Genomic DNA, 22,398 nt, shown 5'->3' with positions numbered 1-22,398 from the left:
TTGAGGTAAAAAATCATGGACTTTGTGGGTTCCCAGATGGGAAGATAAAACCACTGAGGCTTCGGGGAGAAAGGAAATGTATGTCCTGCCTGCTTGGAGAAGTAGCCACAAAGATGGTGTCACAACAACAGAGAGCAGAACAAGGGCAGCTGGGGACTCTCAGGCACAGGTCTAAAAGTCACAGGAGCGCACACCCACTCACAGCCCTCACCACCTCCCTCCTTCAACTTACGTCTTCAATGGAGTCTTCTTCTTCTTGGCGGGTTTATTCAACCCATCCCCGTCCGCTTCGATGGTGCTGGCTGGGATCTCGAAAGAGGCTGGGGATTTAGAAGGTGAACTGGGGGTCTTAGAGGATGCCTTAAAGGGGTCAAGGGACTCTTCACAGGCGTCGGGGTCAAAGTTGTACGATTGTTGGGACAGTGTGGGAGACTCTTGCATTTTCGAGGTGGAGGAAAAAGGGTTAAAATTGGGGTCATCCCACTTGTCTATATCAAAGGTGTAGGTACCTTTAGCAATAGGGATGTCACTGGGTTCAGCAGGGGACCTTGGAGGTGAGGCAGGAGTGTTGTCCAGTTTCTCTGGGGTCTTTTTCAGCTTTGGCCTCCTTAGGGGCATTTTGGCAACTGGCTTCTTGCCTATCTTTTTGGTGGGAGGGGCGTTCTCCTGCTGACTCTCCCAACTTCCCTTGTCCTCAGAGTAGTCAAACTCCAGCCTCACTGACAGCCCTTTGGCAGGCAAGTCCTCTTGCCCCCCACCGTCCGGCAGCGTCACCTCCACTGCCTCAGAGGCTGTGGTAAGAGGCACTGATTTCCTCCCCACAGGGGGTGAGTTCTGCACTCTGCCACCTCCAGAAACCAGAGGGCTAACGTCTTCCACACTCTCCAAAGTCAGAGGACAGGTAGCTGTGGGCACAGCAGCAGACTCCAGAGATGTCTCTTCTGACAAGGTGCAACCAGTGCCCTCAGGTGTGGCCGATTCTGTCTTTGTCTCTGGTGCTAAGTGTTCCTCACTGGGCACCGGACTCTCTTCACCTGGCTCCTGTTGGGTCTCCTTCACTGGGGGGGTTTCTGTGGGTTTCTTGGTAGCTTGTTTCTTTTTTAAGGAAGGTGGCCGTGTTTTTTTAGTTCGCTTAAGGGTGCTAGAAGCACTGTTGGATCCTGTGCCACACGCATCTGTGGCAAGGGTCCCAGCTTCCGGGCTGCCGGGGCACGAAGCACCGTCGAAGTCGCTGGCTTGCAGGCTGAGCGAGCGGGACAGCGTGGTCTTGGAGGGTGGCACGGACTCGGTGGATTTCCTCCGCGTGCTCACCTTACACTCCTGACCCTTATAGTCGGCAGAGCATGGCTCCAAACTCTGAAAGTTATCCACCAGCTCGATGCTGTCAAAGTCTAAGTTGTATGTCCCGCTGCTGGCTATCGGCTTGTCTTCATCGAACACCGCCGAGGAGGAGTGCGAAGGACGGAAAGGGCTTCCTTCCACGGACTCGCTGCGAGGGCCATCGGGAACCACGACCGGCTCAGAAATGCATCCTGAGGAAATGGAGAGAAAGTGGTCACTTAATGACACGGGACACTTGGGAACACTTCTCGGCCTGTGCCAGATCCCCACTCCGCAGAGCAGAGGTTGATAAACTCCAAAGACAGACACCCCATGTGGGCAACGGGTTCCGGTTTCCATGCATCGGTGGGTGCAGACTCTGGACAAATTTCCCTCAGTTCCCTCCTCTGTACGATAGGAGCTAGGAAGCTGATGAAGGAAAAGCCCTGAGGACTCATCCCAAATCACTTTACCAAGCATCCATGACTACTTACCCGGAAGAGGCTCTCAAGATCAGGCCCCATGACAGTCCCTCATGAGGAAGGGATTGGGGAGGGTCATCAGACCCCCGCCTGAGAGTCCCATCACTCCTCCCTACACCTACCCAAGCTGCACATGGTCTTGCAGTAGAGTGTGGGATGCCAGCTGAGGGGAGGACTCCATGTCTGTAAGCTAGGAGAAGTCACTGTCCATGGTGCGGTGACTTCCTGTGGTCCGGCTGTGTGGGGGTCACCACACTCTGTAAGAAAGGTGAAGCTGGACTCTGGAGGAACAGTACTGTAAGTCTGTCATTAGTCCCCTTCTGGTGTGTTTATATCACCCTGGACAGAAAGGGCCACGTGTTCAGAGGGCCTAGGGTAGGAGTATCCTTGAGGTATTATAAAAAGAACGATGGGCTGGAGAGATGGCTCAGTGGTTAAGAGCACTGACTGCTCTTCCTGAGGTCCTGAGTTCAAATCCCAGCAACCACATGGTGGCTCACAACCATCTGTAATAAGATCTAATGCCCTCTTCTGGTGTGTCTGAAGACAGCTACAGTGTACTCATATACAATAAAATAAAATCTTTAAAAAAAAAAAAAGAAAGAGGAAGAAGGATCACAAAGTGCAAGGCTAGCCTGGGCTACATAGTGAACTGGAAGCCAGGCTGGGCTGTATGATACCTGAGGGGGGAAAATAAATGCAAACAATTATTTAAAAAAAATAATAAAATAAAAAGAATGATGAGGCTGATGCTGATGAAGTCAAGCAAAACTAGTAAGCCTTTGGTATAGAAATTCAATATGGTCACAGCCAACCCTGTTTGTGACTGTTCAGACATTTGGGAGAACGAATGAGGCTTTAGGTGAGGAGCCCAAACAACTGAGCAGGACTGAGTTTGCCCTCCATCGCCTGCCTCTGCAGACTCGACCCGGACCCTCCTCTCCCATCACCACGTCGACCTCACTTTGGCTTTGGCTCGTGTCCATTCTCAGCCCTCTCCTCCCAGATTTTTAGCTCCTCCAACCCTGCCAGCCTATTAATAAGCCAACCCTCCCTTCCAATATGCCCACGAACTCCAACTATCAGTCAAAGGATGCCCAATGATCTCGGCTCCCCCACTTCTCCCAGGAAATAAACCAACCCTTGCGTGGATTTCTGTGTTCCTAGCTGTTCTGCCAGAGGAAGGAAAACCCTGTGCCATGTTCTCAGAAGGCAGGACAGGACACAGAAAAGGCTGTGACCTTGGACTGTGCTCACAGGTGGGTGGTTATGATGCATTAACCCTTTCTCTCCAGGTAAACTTCCAGCTGAAGTCCAGAAAGCCACTACACTTGAGTTCCAGATAAATGAAAATTTTCTAAGATTATGTGTTACATGAGATTCATGCTGACCTGGTGTCCTGCATTTTTACTTTCTAAATGGCTGTCCTATCTTGCCTCCCAACAACCTAGGTATGGAAAAGTCTCATTCAAAACTCTGTTTCTGGAGAATATGTCCCTCCTCCCAACATCCAAGCTGTCCATCCATGCTCTCTGCTGTTGTGGGGGCAGGGCCAGTTCTCATGTTGCTTCCTGACTCTGCTCACAGGCAAACCCTGCCGCTGCTGGAGTCCTAGCAGATAAAGTGGGAGATGACAACACAAGCCTCTTGGGTTCAGAAAGGGCTTACTTACCTCTCTTTCCAACCTGGCAACTTTTCCCCTCAGCTTAATAAACATCCCTTGGATTGCAAGCACCAGGGGAACGCCATTAGGCAGACAGACCCTAAGCGTTTGCAGCCTCTGGTCCCAGCTCTTTGCCCCACACTATCTCCTCCCATCGTAAACACACTCGCTTCCTTCTCGTCTTGGGAGAACAGGTGTCCACCTTTCTTCCTTCTGAGGTCACTTCCCTTTGCTGAGGCCCCCGGGGCCTTCAAGCACAGTTTCTTCTGGTCAGCAGCGAGCTGGTCTTCCTACCCTGTAACTGCTCCTGGATACTTATCTCAGAAGACAGAAGACTACAGAGGCTAAGGGGGGTCCAAGTGCTGTCACATGGCCTTGGCAGCAGGGAGAGGGGCCTCAGCCATCCCTGCACTTCTGTAGACAGCCTTCACTTCCAATCTGTTCCATTGCCTTAGCAGCCTTCAAATGTCAGCAGTTTCCTCTGCATCACGTACAACAGTCAGCAGTCTTCAGCTTAACAGCTGCTTTGTTTTCCTGTCTGTTTAGCCTGGCTTTCCTATTCAGAAGTGCTGTTCCCTAATTAAACCATGGCAAAAAAAACAAACAAACAAACAAACAAAAAAAACAAAACAGTTTTATTGCAGTTTCTTATTGTCAGCCCAAAGGATGCTTGGGAGTGATCTCTCATTGTGGAGGTCTGGCCTGTTCAGAGCATCAGCTTTGACCCACTAAATGCCAGTAGCACCTTTTCTCCTACTTGTGACAAAAATGTCTCAGACCCTGCCTCCTGTCCCTAGGAGGACAACACTGTCCCTGGTCAGGAGCTGCTACTCTACAGGGTGATTCCCAGAACAGATGGCTTCCTGTGGTCCACAAGGTTGGGGTGGCCTTTCCATGTCATTGCCATGGGTAAGCCCAGATTGGCAAGGCAGCCATGTCCAGTTGGGTTCCCGCTAGATTTCTACATAGCCACACAGAGCTGCATAAAGACTTCATTTTTCTCAAACCTGGCAGGCCCTCAACATCACTCACCGTGGGGTACACCTTGAATAATACAGAGGCAAGGAAAGATGGGGGTCACAAACCAATCCATTCACATCAGCATGGCCCCTGCACTCACTGGTGCAGGCCTAGGCAAAGATATCTCTAGAAATCCACACTGCACCCCCGCTCTAGATTCTAGCTAAATCCTGGAGTAAGTTAGCATCGGTGCACATATGAAGAGTCTCCATGCTTCCCAGCTATCCTAACCAGATCAGTTGCCCTGGCTTCAACAACAGAAATGCTTTCCCCCGGCTGTTCTGAGTACTGAGGCTGGAAGTCCACAATGGAGGTGTGGGTAAGTCTGGCCTAGCCTTTTTCCTTGGCTTTCAGGTGGTCAGGTCTGATGTGTCCTTGCATGGCCTTTCCTCTGAGCGCATGTATCCTTGAAGTCTCCTCTTGTGACAGACCACAACCTAAGACCCTACAGAACTGTAATTGCCAGCTGAGAGGTCCTATCTCTAACCCGGCACACCGGGAGTGAGGACTTCAGCATTGGAATTTAACAGATATGCAAATCAGTCTAGAACATCAGTGCTGGGCAGCACAGCCTAAGCTAAGCATCTGTACTCAGAAACAAGAGGAGGAGAGCGTGCCCTCGCAAGTGATGTCGCCCACCTGACCATCGTCTCCCGACCTTCACCAGAGACCTCATTTCTTAACCTTGCTGTGGTGTTTCCCCAGAGACAATAGAGATGGCATCCTGCACCATGAGTTCTCTCCAGACAGGGATGCAATGGCTAGAGTGGACGCCGGCATCCTGGCATGCTCGGATTCTCAACTGACCAATAAATCAAGCCTGCAGGAAGCATGGCTGGCCATCTATCTAAGTGCAGAACACAGGAACCCTTTTGAAGCAAGCTAATGGACATCAGCAGAGCATTGCTCTGTCCTCTTGTGGCGTTTTGCCAGTAGTTATAGGTAACCCAGGGCAAGCATATGATGAACTCAAGATCTCCCAAACTTGTCTAGCCTAAAACATATAAGGAACCCACATCAGAACTTAGACTCCCCATTTTCCCATTCATTGATCAGTCCACCCCTTCCTGAAGAATGTTCACACACACACACACACACACACACACACACACACACACACACACACACACACACCAAAGATGTGTTGTGGTGATCTTTTTGTGCACTGTGGAAAAACTGTTTTTGTATTATTCAAACACTGATTTCTGTGCAGCCAGACTTTAGTATTGTTATTCATGTGGCAGCATTATAGCTCGTAAACAATCCCTCTGTCATCTTCTGACGGGTTAAATAAAGAGCTAACCGGCCAATAGTTGTGGCAAGAGGAGAGGTAGGACTCCAGGCAGAGACAGGGACTCTGGGAAGGAAGCCCATGCAGGAGAATTCGACAGCCAGACACAGGAAGAAGCAAGTGTGGCACTCGGGCGGTTCCCACTAGCCATGTGAGCAGAGCATAGAATAGAATAAAGAGGTTATGTCTGCGCACCACATGTGTCCCTCATGCCTGAGAAGATCAGAATAAGATACTGGATCCCCTGGGACTGGAGTTACAGATTGTTGTGAGCTGCCATGTGGGTGCTGGGACTAGGACCCAGGTCCTCTGCAAAAGCAGCCAGTACTCACAACCACTGAGCCATCTCTCCAGCCCCCCTTTTTATCGTAAGCCCTCTGTTCCGTCCTGTAAGACAATACTTTAGCATCTGCCCTTCAATGGCTTAAGGTCGAAGGGAAGCTCTGACAGGACAGGATTAGTCCTGAAGATGAGTGTGGACTGGCTGTGGAGGTGTGCCCTGGAGAGTGAGGCTGCGCAGACAGGAACAGGTCTATCATATCTACTGCCTTCCCTGGATGTGGCCCAAAATGTGAGGCTCAAGAAACGAAAGCCAAAATGGGCCAGCAAGAGTGTCAAAGACCTCTGGCTGGGCGCCTTCCCTCTGGAAGACCTGGCTGAGTCTTAAGAATCCCACCTGGGGAGGACAGCTCTGAGTTCTGCTGCTCCTGGGTGTCCATCTAGAGCTGACTGGTCTCTTCCCAGACCTCACTTAAGTCCCAGGGGCTTACCAGAGACCAAGGCTTTGGGACTAAGGACAATTAAGCAGGGGAGAGCCTATAAAAAAAAGCAGGCTTGGGCTGGAGAGATGGCTCAGCAGTTAAGAGCACTTTAAGAGCACTGACTGCTCTTCCAGAGGTCCTGAGTTCAATTCCCAGCAACCACATGCTGGCTCACAGCATCTGTAATGAGATCTGATGCCCTCTTCTGGTGTGTCTGAAGACAGCTACAATGTATTTATATATAATAATAAAAAAATCTTTTTTTTAAAAAACAGACTTTTCTCATTGGGGTCTACTCTGTGAAAAGCTAAATAATACTGAGTCAGGATTGGGGGTGCTCAATGGGGACTTTGTACAAACGGCATTACCTACAGGAACTCCGGAGCACCCCTGTGCTGACAGTCCCCTCTGGAAGGTGGTCACTGAGAACCTGTGCAGCTGAGGCTAGGTCCCAGCTCCACTGCAGGCACAACAAATGTCCCGTTTCTGTCCTGTCTGGTCTCTTTCCCAGGGGGTTGCCTATCCAGTGTGCCCAGTCTGCACTGGTAGGCCCTAGGCCGAGACACTGGCTCTTTACCACTTCCAGATTCTGTTGTCATTTTAAAAGACATCAGTCCCCTCCATCCTCCTCTTTCAAACGTTACCATGAATAGGAAATGAAACGGCATAAAAGCACCTCCCTCTGAGGTTAGAGAGGAACAGGGTGGTTAAGCGCATTAACTGCTCTTGCAGAGGACCCAAGTTTGGTTCCTAGCACCTACAAGGTGCCTCACAATCATTAAGTCCAGTTCTAGGGAATCTGACCCTCTCTTCTGACCTCCTTAGATACTAGGCAAGCATATGATACACACACACACACACACACACACACACACACACACACACACACACACACAAATACATATATTTTTAAAGTGCCCCCTTGGTAAGCTTAAGATAGCAGTGAGGTGTCAGGCCACCAGGATGACCTGATTCAGAGAAGGCAGTGCCAAGGTACGGGATTGAATACATGATTGACTAGGTGACTGCAACATGTCAGTTCAGTGTCCTTCACCAAAGCTCCTCAGCCTTGCTCACTGTCACTGTCATACACCCCAGGACACCTCTCAGGACACCACTGCTGCTCCACTGTGACAATGATGACTGCACAGTTCAGCTTTTGTCAACTTGACACAAACCAAGACATACCTGAGAAGAGGGAATCTTCCCTAACACTGTCGAGCCTTCCCTTAACCAGTGACTGATGTTGGATGTCACTGTGGGCGGTTCCACTCCCTGGGCTGCTGGTCTTAAGTGCTGTATGAAAACAGGCTGAGCAAGCCTCAAGGAGCAAACCAGTAAGTGGCACTCCCCTCCACAGTCTCTGCTTCAGTTCCTGCCCCCAGGTTCCTGCATTCACTTCCATTCATGATCACCCCAATAGGAACCTTAGTGTTGCCTTAGTAATGATCAAATGTAGCAGGACAACTGCCTCTGTCCTTCCTGGGGACCATGGGTATCCCTGGCTTACTAGAGCTCATGAAGATGCCAGGGTTTAGAGCTTGATTACGGACAAGGAGTTACTTCAGGACTCTCTGGTAGGGTCACAAAGAGAAAATAGGTGTCTAAGAGGGCCAGGGCCTCGCCAGATCATTGGCATCCCTACCCACATCTCCCAGGGCATTGTGAACATGGCCACAGGGAGCCGCTGAGGTCACCAGTCCTGACTTCCTCACCTGTCTGTGCAGCTGTGACCTCCTACCGTCCTTCCAGCCTGAGGTAAATGGGGCTTTGGCTGGCAGCAGTGGGCTCACGCACCCATGTGAGGACACAGCACAGTGCTGCTTGTAAATCCGACCTCGTGACAATCTCAACTCCAGCCTCCGGAGCTTCTGCTGTCCACAGCTACACTGTCTGTGGGTAGGCTGGCTGAGGCTGAGGCTGTGTGCTCTGGGAGGGTTATTTCATAAATGTGTTACTGTTGAGAGCCAAGGGTTCTTGTGAAGCTGGAATGGAAAGTCACGTGAAGATGCCAGGGTTTAGAGCTTGATTTAGCCACAGTCTAGGGTACACACAGTGCCAGGAAATGACAGCCACAGCCCCTCAGAGCCCGCCCATGACATCACTCCCTGTTCTGCATCCTAAGAGGGACATCTTAATACCAAGGGGCTTCGGGTCACTCGGGTTTTTCAGGAGGAGAAAACAAATGCCAGTAGGTATAGAAACAAGCCCTCTGCGGTAGACATGGCAACGACAAATCACTGCTGGGAAGCTAACGCTGAGAGGTATCATCTAAAACCAGAGACCCATAGGCCACCGCTTTCCAGCCAGAGAATATGTGAAGGCACACAGGGCACCGGGCAACTCACATGACCCTCCTAGTGCCCTTCTCCAGGTTAGGACGGCTGCGGCAGGAATGAGCAGACAAACTCTGTCACCATGACAAGGTTGTCCCAGAGAGGACAGGCAGGGAACTCACCTCACTTCTCACAACAGGTACCTGGTATTGACCATCCCCTTCCTGCCACCTGACCATCCTGCAGAGCTCAGCTCAGGCTGCAGCTCTCAGGGCCAGTTGACAGAGCTGCTCGGCCCGTGACTCTGCGTGCACAGGAGGGACTCAGCAGCACCTATGTGTCCAGAAGCACAGCGGCGGTCCAGGAATGGGAACACAGCAGGTCCTTCCCAGACAGCTGCACGAGAGAGTAGAAGCTAGAGCTCTCATGCTGCAGGACGGGGAAGGTATGTGGCCTCAAAGGAAGGGGATGCTTTTCAGATAAGGGATAATTAGCTCTCATCCAAGATGGACATGAAGCAGACAAAGGCCCTACTACGAGCCTAACCCAGGGACGATGCATAAACCAAGGGTATTATTTACTCAGGAGAAAGTTCGCTACGCCCCACAGTGATCACACAGTGATCATGCTGCCGAGTGTTCCACAGAGGCTAGAAGGTAGTGATTTCAGACATTACAGGCTGCTGCCTTCATCTATACACAGGAAAACAGGGCTCCTCGGATGGGGACAGATACAAGGTGGGCACTTAGCATCCCGTCCTGCTGTGCCACGGAGCACAGACAGGCTCACAGGACCCAGCATACAGCCGGCGACTGCTTTTGTAAAACAGGTTTCCAGGAGGAAAGACCATGTTTGTTCTCACAGGCAAAGGTCTGGTCTATTGTTTCCTGTGGTTCCTTCGTCCTTCAGTGACATTTCAGGTACTCAGCAGAGGAAAACGATGAACAATGGACCTTCCTCTCCTGCCCTTTCTTTCCCACGGTTTTCAGAACAAACACTCCTCTCCCCGGGGGCGACCTACGCAAGAAGCACTGTGCCTTCTCACGCCTTTACAGTGCCCCTGCAGGTCTGCAGAATGGAACGGAAGATGGGGTGGGGCAGCTTCCAACGTGTGCAACAAATCAGACAGCCTTTTGTGTAGCCCCAGAGAAGGAGGTGGGTGCTTTATGCAGACACATTCCCCAGCTCAGGTCTCCTGACTGTAATCTCTACACTGACAGGCTCACTGCAGTTTTAAAAGCAGAAGTGTAAAGTCCCCCGTTCAAAAACTCCAAGGGGTGTAATCAAAGGTTCTGAGGGATTGTGACTTGGTGGTAATTAACAGCTCCACGCAGCTGCACACAGGTTGCCTCTTCAGCCTCTATAATGTTCATTCTTTTATGAACTGTCATTTAAGTAATAGGTGGGCTTGTGTGTGTTTGCTTTAAGAATGGAGAGGATTCTGTTTCGTTGAAAAAGAAATCAGGGAGTGGTTTGGAGCCACTTTCACCGTCCTGAGGCAGCTGCTGCTACCCGCGGTTTGCACACCGCCAAGATGAAGACGGAGAAGCCAGAGCCTGGTCAGGGGAAGCTTTTCATTTATATCCCGCCACCAGAGAACTCCTGCACCACTGCGTGCCGGGTTCCACCTCGCTCCACTGATTTATTTCCTTTATACTGGACTCAGCTTGATTACAACGTAGGCTGCGCTTCAGCCTCTGAATGATGAGGTACCAAAGCATCAGGGCCAGCCCCATGCATTTCCCCAATCCAGCGGCTGCCCAGGATATATATACATCTAGTATGTGTGTGTCTGACCCAGGCTCCAATTCAGAGGACATTAAAGACCCCAGAGCTTTCCAATGAGGACAGAAGATCCCCGGTCTGTCCCGATGGAGCCTGTCAGAACACAAGGGCACACTTGATGTTTCCCGCCACTCTCTGACTCCTCGCTTCGAGCATGAATGGAATGATGGTTGACTTTGGCTACTCTGAAGAGAGTTTGTGTTTGTGGGAGAATAACTGGATTCAAGCCTGAACGAGATTCAAGCATGGGATATGTTCCAAATGATGAAAACAGCAAGCGTCTCCACTTGTCCCAATAACACATTTACTGACTTACAGCATTCTTTGTGTTATGGGGGAAACTGCACAACCAGGGACTCCATGGTCCTTAGCTGCTGCCTGGGCCATGTTTGGATCTAACCAAGCCAGGAAAGAAGCCAACAGCAAAGTATAAAATTAATGGGCCACACGGTCTAGAACACAACGATGATCCTAAGAAGTAAATTCATGCACCAGTCGGTGTCTCCACAGAACAGACGCCATGTCTGCATGTTGTATCCACTGGGACAGCCATTCTAGGATGTGAGACCACCTTAGAGGAGGATATATTTGGACACCATGATGTCCTTCCCGTTCATGGTGCTCAGTGTCCCCCAAAGTAAGCGGCTCATGCTGCCAGTGCCCTCTGAATCACTGTAGAGCGGCCAGACACAGATCATTGAGCACCTGGTTCCAAGCAGACAGAATGGAGGTTGTGTCCCATTTTTATGTGGTATAAACTACTCAGCTGTCTGAAGTTTACATGGGGTTAGACAGATGGCTCAATGGTGGGAAACAGTTCCCAGGAGCAGTCAGAGAACTGAGCAGGGAATCCTGGAAGATGCACCAAGGGCCACCAAAGTGACCTTTCCCTGTGATGTGTTTGAGCTATGGGCCTACAGTTTTTATTCAGACACTGTCCATTGAAAACTAGCGGTGAATTTATAAAAGTGACCCAGGAGGTACCTTTCTCTGTCTGCTATTACACAAAATGAAGGAAGGGACGATAGAGTCTCAGAACTGCCAACAGTTCTCTGGCTCCTCTCCTCTTTAAATCAGACTGTCACCACCATTCCCCTTCCTGGCCAGCGGCGATACAGACTCAGGGGAGAGCAGGAGAGGGAGACTGTACCCATCAGTCCCGTGAAGACTGCTCTGCTCTGTTCCCCAGCAGAAGGCACCCAGAACCCAGCTGTTTAAGACTAAACCTTGGGGCTGCATATACTTCCTCAATCGGTAGCCTGCTTAAACCAGCCGGGGGAAAAAAAATTCCATCCCCCTTTCAACAACATCAGCATCGAGACCAAACTGCTATCCTAAGGCGAGGTGCTTTCTTGGTTCCTCACCAGGGCAAAGGTAAGCCCAGCCCTAGGCCTGCCTTCGCCCACTACGATCTCCAGCCACGCTGAGAATGCTCGGTCTGTAGGTCCCAAGTCTCCTCTTGAATGCCCTGCAGACAGTTGTCCACCAGGAAGACAGGGTTAGGACAGGAGAAGAGACAGACCCCACAAGAGACTACTCACAGCATCTAGCACACGGTCTAGGGCGATGGCTCTCAACCTGTGGGTCAAGATCTCTCTGGAGATCTAACGACCCTTTCACAGGGGTCAGATATCAGATATCCCGAATACCAGTTATTAACATTATGGTTTCAAAACTAAAGTCGTGCAGTAGCAATGAGAATAATGTTCTGGTTGGGAGGTCACCACAGTATGAGGAGGGTCACAGCATTAGGAAGGATGAGAACCGCTGGTCAAGAGGGAATAGGCTCTGTGTACTTGTCACGGGGCAGGACTGAGGCTTAAAGAAGGCAGATGGGGTCCCGTAAGTGCTGCCCAGGTCTGAAGATGGAAGCCTTCGGTTCCTGTGGGGCCACCTCCAGCAGGCTGTTTCCTTTCAGGCTTCACGGTAAACTTCCCATTAGAGGTGGTTCCATCCCCTCCGGTATAACAGAGAAGCCCACAGAGCACCATCATGTGGGCAGGTGCCTTGAGGTCTCTTCTGTCCCTCCGTAATCACATCTAAACTACAGCTGAAGGTGCTTTTCTTTCCTGAAAAGTGCGTAGCAATAAGGAAAACCAAAAAGTACCTAGGGTACACCTAGCACTGGTCGATCCCTCTAACCCGTGTGCTGACCTCATTCCCCATCCCCCAGCCTGGTGGAGTGAAATGAAGAACCTTGTGCCAACATTTGTGTGGGAAAGGGGAGTCAAAGAGTAGAATCTAAGATCCTGCTGGAAATCCCCAACACCCACTATCTGAACCCCCAAACCTACTCATCTGCAAGTGAAGGCACCAGAGAGCTCAAGCAACAAAAGAGACGCCAGAGAGCACACGCAGCACAACCCATCTATCTGTCATAGACATCAGTGATGTATAAAACAGGACCAAGAGTGACGGCGCCAGCCACTGTGGGCTGTCTAAGAGCCAGCTCTGTCCCCTGGAGCCAGTAGTTCCTCACATTTGGTTACCTGGTTCTTCTGGGGCTGGTGGTTCGATGACCTCAGGCTCCGGGGTGACTTCAGGGGGTGGAGGGGGAGGAGCTGGTGGAGCTTTGACAGGGGTTGTTGACTCGGGGGTCTCAAAGGCTTCCTCAGAGTCGGAACTCCTGGTGGAGAGAGGTAAGAAACATAGGTGAGACTGCTGAGTAGAGATTCTGTGAGGGCACGGACGGCCTTCTAACTGCGACAAGGACATCTGTGGCAAAGACTCAACTCACTTGTCGGGAGATAGGTGTGAAGGTCTCCTCAAAGCATGATTCCCGGGAACTGGGGTGAATCTGTCTACTGGCATTGAGATCTCTAGTGGGTTGGTCTGGTGTTACTGTGTATTCAAATGCTAAATACTATATCCTAAGACCTGGTTGCTCCATGAAGTGTATCAGCTTTTGTTGTATAAACCTTGCCCCCCAAGTTATCTTTGATTGGTTAATAAAGATGTCTACAGCCTGGCTGGGCAGAAGAGAGGTAGGTGGGGCTGAGGGTCCTGGGCTTGGGGTCTCAGGCAGGGACCAAGAGAGGAAGAAAAAGTGGCCATGGGGTAGACAGATCGTGAGTTCATGGTCATGAGGGACAGCTGTTGGAGTAGGAGCAGCCCAGGAGGAACAGGGCAGTGATATTCCGGGGTTACTGACAGGGAAGTAGACAAAATATCACAGAGGGCTGATATCTGCCCAGCTCTAGTGCTTTAAGGCTTATTATAAATACAAAAGGCTTGTGTCTTTTATTTGGGAACTAAATGATCTAAGGTGGGATAGAAACCCCCAAAGAATATTCACCACAACAGGGATCAATGTGGTTCTACTTGAAGACACATGCCCACCTTAGTGACAAATTCACACATAGTGGGCTATCTGGGTAAGCTTCAGTGCACACTATGGAGCGCTGAGTCAGTCTCACAGAGGGGCAGTTTTTATGCTCACCATGATGGCTCCAGCCTGCCTCTAAGAGCCTCATCTTGTAAACTCAATTTGCACTCACTCTTTCCCACCCCAGCCTGCCATTCTCCCCACTCTCTGGCTCCCTACACTTCTCCGTGTTTACTGGTCTCTTCTACTGGACAGAAATTGCCACGCAGGTGGCTGGCCTTGTTTTTTCACAGTACCCAGAGCTTAAAACGGAACGCAGTGAATGACCATCTGTAGAGAGAATGAATGAGAGCCAGACAGCCTGTCAGCACAGGGTATGCCAAACCAATCCACAAGATATGGCCAGCCAGTTCTCGGTGGTATAGTGATAGCCCTTGGTGGTCCCTAGGGAAGTCTACCTGCAAGGAAGCCTCTTCACACACAGACCTGGGCCAAAAGCATATTGGGGAGTTTCTCCTGGTAACAGGAAGTCAGTGGACAAGCCCCGCCTGGGCACAAGAAAACTCTACTGACACCTTCTCTCTTCCTGCTGTCCCAAGCTACTTGATCTTAGCCAGAGGAATAGGAAATTGAGTTATAAGTTCTCCTGCTGCCAAGAAGACATGAGCATCAATTCCCTGGCTCAAGATAATGACAGGACCATGGCGCCAGCCTTACCTGTGAGGACAGACACTATGGAGGGCAGCCACATGCTGGCTCCCATCTCTGAACAGTTCCCACACATCCAAATGCCAACTGATCACTGGCAGGAAGGAGGAGTCTAGCTGCCAAGAGTGGATGCACAGGACTGCAGATCACAACCACTGCTAAAGATTTACAGCCAGGCCGTGATGCAGTAGGAGACAGAGCATGGCAGGTCGGGATTCAGTGTACTAGATCACACGGGTACCACTGAACATGAACACTGAGACGCTCACAACTGTTCAGCTCCACAGTCCCATGACCAGTGACCTTGGAAGACATCACTGACCAGTGACCTTGAAAGACATCACTGACCAGTGACCTTGGAAGACGTCACCTCTTCTAAAGTCTATCCACTGGCCAGAGTACCAGCAAGCGACACCCTACCCAGCAGGACCCAGGAAAGGAGCCATCTGGTGAGTTCCTGGGCTAGAGATGTGGCTCACTTGGTAGAGTTATTGTCCAACGTGCATGACACCAAAGGTTTCAAACTTTAACATGACATAAACCAGGCATAGTGGTCTGAGCCTATGCTAGCTACCATCCTAACACTAAAGAGGTCAAGGCAGGAAGGAGGACCAAAAGTTTAAGGTCTTTATCAACTATGTATAGTGTTTGGAGCCAGCCTGGACTACATGAGACCCTGCCTCAAAAATTACCTAAATCAATGAGAACAACTATATCAATCCTTCTTTTACACCTTAGTGTGAGAGACTGGCTTTATTAGTGCCACAGATTGTCCCCCCTCCCCTTCAGGACCTTGTCTCCTACAATGCCAGGGCCCTGCAATGGCTTAAGAAATAAACAAAAACATCATCGGCGCTGCTTTAGATGGGACCCAACGAGCCAAGGCCAACTAAGATTTCACTAGTAAATACTTAATCCTCAGAAGCACAACAGGGAAGACACCATTCTCTCTCTCTCTCTCTCTCTCTCTCTCTCTCTCTCTCTCTCTCTCTCTCATTCTTCTTTTTTTTTAAAACACTTATATTAATGCTAAAAGACTTAGTTTTGTCTATGGGGAAAATTTAAGCTCCATCCATACTAGGTAGAAACGGATCTTGGTAGGTGAAGTTTTAAGTATGAAAACACGGGCTCGGGGTGGGGGTGGGGTGGAGTCACACAAAAGAACAGTAAAGAGGATCAGCTTGCTGGGGCTGGAATGAAGCCCCGAGAACCTTCTTCCTCACCCTAGCATCTATACCATAAACACCAGGGACAATCATGACAAGACACGCAGAGTCAACTTGCCTCTTCCTGGAGTTTTCCTGGGCAGCTAGCAGCCTGGAGTCCCCACTGCTGCTCACGGCTGCCCACATCCACCGGGCCCATTCCACTGGGGACCACATCTGCCAGGAGTCAAAAGCCATCTCCCGGTGAAAATTCCCACCTACGCCGTTCTTGCTGCTATCTCTTGAGATCTAAACCAGTTTCATGGCACCGTCAAAAAAAGGAAGCTTCCCCAGACGCCCAGCAAGGGATGCTGTGAGCATCTCCTGTGTTCAGAAGCCCCAGGCTGCCTGCGCAAACTGAGATGCAGAAGGGGGGGAGGGGTACCAAAAGCTTGTCCTATTGCTTCTGCAACACTGGTAGCTCAAAGCTTTGGAATATAAAGGGCCCTAGTCTTTCTCAGTAGCACAAGTGACAAGGAGGGCCGGATCCTCTGCATCCTAGCTGTGAATTCCAATGAGGTTTCTACTGCAGCAGCTGCCCGTCTGCACACCTGCTCAGAGGACCACCATTCACCCAGGGACCGGAAGGGAAGCAGTCTGGGGGAGGCAGGGCATGAGGACACCACGCTCATTGTACTAAAAAGACCTCGTTGTCTTTTTACTATGAACTGTGTGCATCAAAACACCACACAGCACAGCACGAGCATGACACTTCTGGAGCTGTTGGCCTTGTTTGCATTATTTCCACACTGGCTCCCAGGAGCAGAGAGCAAGTTAATTAGAGGCAACAGATAGCAGCTTTTAAAATTCTCTTTCTTCCCGGTTCAGTCGCCCAGGGGCTTAAAAACATTTCCAAGAGTGAGAATGTCTGTAGTCCACCCACCAAGAATCTGTCTATGCGTAAGAATAAAGCGGCTGGGTGGAGCTCTAGCCCCAAGTCCCACTGATTCAGTCCCACCGTAGTGTGGCTGGTTTTCTACTATACACAAATAATTACACAGCTGAGACTCCACACACTTTCAGAATAGAAAAAAAAAAGGAGGAAATTAATTTGACCCAAATATGAATCAGAACAAGAAATGGTGAAACCCCTCCGAATTTCAGGAATATGTTTATCAGGATGTGCAAATGTGTGTCTGCGTGCATATAAATACAAGACATTAAACACAAAAGCATAAACACACACACACACACACACACACACACACACACACACACACACGCCACACAGGCATGCTTCTATCGGAAAAGCACAACAGCCAGCATTATGTGTCAAGACACAAGTCAAGGTCCATCAATCATCTTCAGAACTATGGGCTAGGCATGTAGCTCAGCTGGTAAGTGCTTGCCTAGCATGCATAAGGCCCTGGGTTCAATCCCCAGCACGGCATAAACTAGGCACGTGGTGTAAGAAAAACAGCAAAATGACTCTAACAGCCTACAAGTAGCCTGCCTGGTGGAGAACAGGCCTGCTGCTTCACAGATGACATAGCTACGGTCTAGAGAAGCAAGCTGCTTTGAGAGGCTATGCAGCTAGGAAATGAGAAGATCAAAGCTCAGATTCCCAAACTGTCAGCCTCTGAGGTATCTTTCCACCATATCTACGATCTCCCGAAATCTTTAGCAAGCTCCATTTTTATGTCCGTATTACATGAATTCTATCATTGAGAATAATTAAGCTCTTTAGGCGAGCTTGTGAATGTGACACTGGGGGCCAAGGGGGATCCCAGCCACAGCATTATCCCTGCTGATCTTGTTTGCACAGTGTTAGAAGTCCCGATCATCCGATGGAGTGATGACTAACAGACCTGTTCTTCGAACGGTCTATCCTGTGATCATGGGATTCTCTATAAGGCAAACGGGACAGGGCAGCCATCAAAGGCACAAGCCAATTCATCCACCAGCAGAAAGCAGTATGTTGGGAATATTCAACACCACCGTGGGGCCCCAGCTCTGTTAGTACCGCTTAAAGACATTTCTTAGAGTGGGAGACGTGGCTCGGTGGTAGAGCCTTTACTCGCCTGAAATGCACAAGGCTTGGGGCTCAAATCCCAGACACACACACACACACACACACACACACACACACACACACAAACAAAACATCAACTTACCTCTATAGTGCTCTAAATTCTAACCAAGCACAGCCTACAAATCCCTGTTCCACACAGTATGAAGTAACTCACTCCAGGGAGATGCTCTGGGAACTATCCCTCAAGACAGAGTCAGGTAGAGGTCAACCTGTAGACTCTGAGGGCTTGGTTCCCTACATTTGTGGCTCAGTTTAAGCTCCATTCTTTTACTTGTCAAAAGTAAAAGTAGTATAATAAAGTCTAAGATCAGAACCCACACAGATACATAATATATACACTCATTAAATACAAATGAATCTGTGACACACGAATATGTTTGCATATAACTGAAATATGGTGTTTTTATTAAATGACGAGTTCCCAACATACCATTAACCGATCCCATTTTGCTCAAGTTTAACTGGTGAGAATCCAAGGTATTTTGTGAGACAGAGGCCTGGAGTCCCAAGAAAATAGCCATACAATGCAAATTATTTCAGCAACACAGGGCATTTATTTCTGTAGACGGCTGCCCAGCTGTATTAAACCCACCAGCCAAGCACACCTGAGCACACCCTCAGGCCCACTGGGCTCCTTCTGCTCCTAGTGAGAATGGGTCCTGTGTCTCACTCTAGGTGGACAGAGCCCGGGTCATTCTTCTGTTGGCTAACTCTAAGCCTCGTAGAAAAGCCGTAACTTTTAAAGGTGGATGCACAATGGTGCACACACTTCAATCTTAGAAAACTGTTGACTGGGGAAGGAGTTTTTAGCAGATGGTGTCTTTATTAATTTCTTTGTTGTTGTTGGAGGTCAGGCCAGCCTCTGCCTCTGAGAGGTGGGACAGAAGGCAAGTGCCACCACACCCAACCTTACAATTGTCTCATTTAACCCTTTGATAAAACAGATGGCATTTCCCATACAGACCATACAATGATCTAACTCTGAATCTGGAGGAAAAATCAGAGAAGACGGTACTCCATCTTCTTAAACGGTAGAGAAGAGAAGGGAGCTGAAGTTGCTTGACCCAGTCAGTAGCCCTTTCACGGCAGCCATGGTTTACCAAGACCTGTGGTTGCCTTCATTAAGCACTGCCTCCCTCAAGAGGCTCAAAATAACCCCTGCCCTGAAAAACTATGGCTCCCTACCGGATTATTAAGAATTAGTTCATAAGCATTGCTAATGAGGAAGGGGATTCTTCTGTACTTATCTAATCTTATCTAATCTAGATTGACTCCTCAGAATACTAGTCTTCGGTTTCCAATGTGACAGTGACCAGGGACTGGATGAAGGGCCTTGGGAACACATATCTGTAATAAAGGGGAGGGGCAAGGGTGCAGGATTCTCATGTTAACCCCACCTGCTACTAGAAATGAGAGATCTGCCGGACATAAGCCTTAGCTCCTCACGGCTGTGTTCAACATGAGCGTAGAGTCCATGAGCTCCCCAAGGTCTGCCTTTCGAGATCCCCTATTCCCTCAAGACCAAGCTAAAGTTAAGACCGTGGCTTTAGTCAAAAGCCCTGCTTCAGGGAAGATTAGCGTATCTAGTCCAAAATACCATCTGCTGTCCCTGAAGAGAGAGGGAACCCTTCCAGAAGCAAAACTGAACTCTCGGCACACCAGTCTCACTGTTTTGCATCTCATGTGAGTAGGACTTTGATGAATTTGTGTATATATTTTTTTAAATTGCTGCATACTGGATTCTACTGATCAAAATATTCCACTGAATGACAACTTCAGACAGCACTGTCAACAAAAGCCATCCTAAACACATACCCACACCCACCCATACATAAACACACACACAAAGAAAGAGACAGACACACAGACACAGAGAGAGAGAGAGAGAGAGAGAGGCAGATACACAGAGATACACACATATACAAACAGAGACAGACACACTCAGAGACGAACAGAGACACACAAACATATACAAAGTATACAAAGAGAGAAACATACACAGAAAGAGAGAAACACAGACAGACAGACAGGCAGGCAGGCAGGCAGGCATACACATGAGCAGGCATGCGCATACACACACACACACACACACACACACACACACACACAGCCCATACTGGGTTTGGACAAGTCATTTGCTCTGCCCCACCATTCTGCATACAAAGTAAAGATTCATCTTAGGCCGTGAGATGATTACGGGACAGACGGTCAGGAGCCGTGGTCCATGAACACAAAGCTGGCACTGGCGAGCCAGACTGCTAGAATTTTCCGGACAGACACCTATGGTCACCCATGCAGAGAAAACCATGCAGATGGAGGCATATTCAGCTCATGATTCCCAGCGCCTGGAGCCTGTTGGGCTTATGAAGTGGGTCCTATCTTCAGACGCAAGCAGCTATGTGTAGAGGTCAAGAAGGTTCAAATGTGAGAGAGAGTTAAGTGGCTGGGGGAGAGAGCACAGATGGGGAGGGCGGGGTCCCTCGGCTCCAGCTCCAGGCAGTGATAAACTGAACACAGCTGAGAAAGACGGCATCTGATTCTGGTGGGCCAAGGTAAGAAAGGAATTTATAACAAGGCTATGAAGCCGAGGACTCTGATACGGAGAGAGAATTGTGAGCTCCAGCCATTTGTTAGATGTCCCAGCCCTCGGCTCATGGCTTAAATTGCAGGAAGGTAGTTGTAGCTACTCCATCTTGGGTCATGCACCTATGTTTTAGCTTATAGAAGGCAGTGAACCTCAGTAAACAACTCAAGGACATGAGACAGACAGAATCCCAGGAAAGGCATGCAAAAGGGAGGGAGAGCAGCTGACAGTTCAAATACAGACACACACGTGCGCGCGCGCACACACACACAGGCACGCACACACACAGGCACGCACACACACACACACACACACACACACACACACTCTCTCTCTCTCTCTCTCTCTCTCTCTCTCTCTCTCTCTCTCTCTCTCTCTCTCTCTCTCCCTCTCCCAGCCACATCACTGAACAACTGTGGCCTTAACTCAGTAAATCACTTGACCACTCAAGCGCTGGTTGTTTGTCCAGCAAATGGGAATTATAGTAACTATAAGGAAAAGTCTCCCCACAATTGCTACTTAGAGGACAGACATGAATGGTGGAGCTAGAAGGGAGTTGGGGGGGAGGGAGGTCCCAAAAGCCCTGTTCCTATTTGTGTAACTTGACATTATTTAGAACTTGAGTTCTAAAACCTGGCCTCAGCTTTCAAGATAAAGTTTCCAAGTTAAAGTATAACAGAATGCTTTAACCCTGGAAGGGGAGAACATCTTAGCCCACAGCCAAGGGATCAATCATGGGACCCTGAGCAGCCTGACGAAGGCGTTAGATTAGAGGTAACCGAGAGAGCTACAGCTGTATTTGGATGTGACTCTTCAGGTCGGAATTCTAGATTCTGGCAGCTGCAGATAGGTGGTCCTGCTGCACCAGAAACTAAGATCATTCCCCCACATGTACAGAAACACAGATCTGCTTCTGCAAACGCCTCCTTATGATTACGTACACTGGAATTTTGACACACACGTCTGACTTTGTGTTACTTCAGAGGAACAGGGAAGAGACATCCTAGAGGAGAGATGGCCAACTATGATTCAGGAGGTGGACCGCATACCCTATGAACATGCCACTCACCTCGTAAATGTTCATAAAAGCTTGTTAACATCTACGGTGAAGAACCCTCCATGCTGCTGCCCTCCTTTGGAATGGTCTGTGCTTTGCTTAAATAAATTTCTGCTTGAGCCAGCTGTGCCTCTCAACTGGATTATTTCCATCGGGAAGACAGTAACAGAGACCCTGCAATGTAAGTGTAACTCCAACTCTGTAAAGCAGTGGATGTGGGGAATGTGCCGTGCAAGCCAGCTAGGCACGTGTTCTATTTTATTTGGCTAAAGCTACTCAGTTGGTCATGAAAGGGAACCCGGAGGCCACAGAAAATGCGGTCAGTGCTTTGCCAGGACAACTGTGGAGAGGCTCTGTAGCAGAATATATGTGAAGGTGGGTCCTGTGAGCTCACCCTTACTCTTTCTGAGAGGTAGACACAACTCAGCCTCCAAGGACAGGCTGTGTTTCTAGAATGGAGGACGCTCTTGTGGCAATGGGCAACATGGGCATGTATGTATGTATGTATGTGTGTGTGTGTGTGTGTGTGTGTGTGTGTGTGTGTGCTGTTCAAACACCCTTTCTATAAAGGGCTTTTAAACTGGCTCACTTGTTATCCTTCTAGGATCCTCTCAAAAGACGAGAAGAATTCCTGTTGGTCCGATGATTGAAGATACACAATGTTACTGAGTTTGGCTCCTGGGAGCCCCACCCCATCATTGGTAGCTATGGCTTGTTAAGATTTCCCTGTAGAAAAGTCAGATGGTGACTCAGTACTTGGGGGGAAGTAGGGCCGGCTATCAGAGGGCACATCAGGTAAGGGTGCTTACCACCAAGCCTGAAGACCAGAGTTCAATCCCTGCAACCCACATGGTGGAAGGAGAGAGTGAATTCTCAGTCTTCTGAGCTC

The 22,398-nt window shown here is 49.4% G+C and overlaps 1 protein-coding gene across 47 annotated transcripts in view; it reads right to left on the bottom strand.

Annotated features, from left to right (window-relative positions):
- Positions 1-22,398, bottom strand: part of Tacc2 (transforming, acidic coiled-coil containing protein 2) — a 211,725-nt gene that overhangs the window by 34,770 nt on the left and 154,557 nt on the right. For 43 of the 47 annotated variants that reach the window (XM_063263499.1, XM_063263527.1, XM_063263507.1 and 40 more), the window contains 2 exons: positions 13,088-13,224; positions 233-1,532 (listed from right to left, as the gene is read on the bottom strand). In XM_063263499.1, the coding sequence (XP_063119569.1) occupies positions 233-1,532; positions 13,088-13,224 (1,437 nt within the window). Of the gene's footprint in view, positions 1-232; positions 1,533-13,087; positions 13,225-15,915; positions 16,264-22,398 lie in introns of those variants that run through there. The other 4 variants (XM_063263597.1, XM_063263569.1, XM_063263537.1 and 1 more) reach the window with 4 other exon arrangements.

This window comes from Rattus norvegicus, chromosome 1 (genome assembly GCF_036323735.1).
Source record: "Rattus norvegicus strain BN/NHsdMcwi chromosome 1, GRCr8, whole genome shotgun sequence".
Lineage (NCBI taxonomy): Eukaryota > Metazoa > Chordata > Mammalia > Rodentia > Muridae > Rattus > Rattus norvegicus.
The sequence above is the reverse complement of the archived record's forward strand: the minus strand, read 5'-3'. Positions and strand labels throughout refer to the sequence as shown.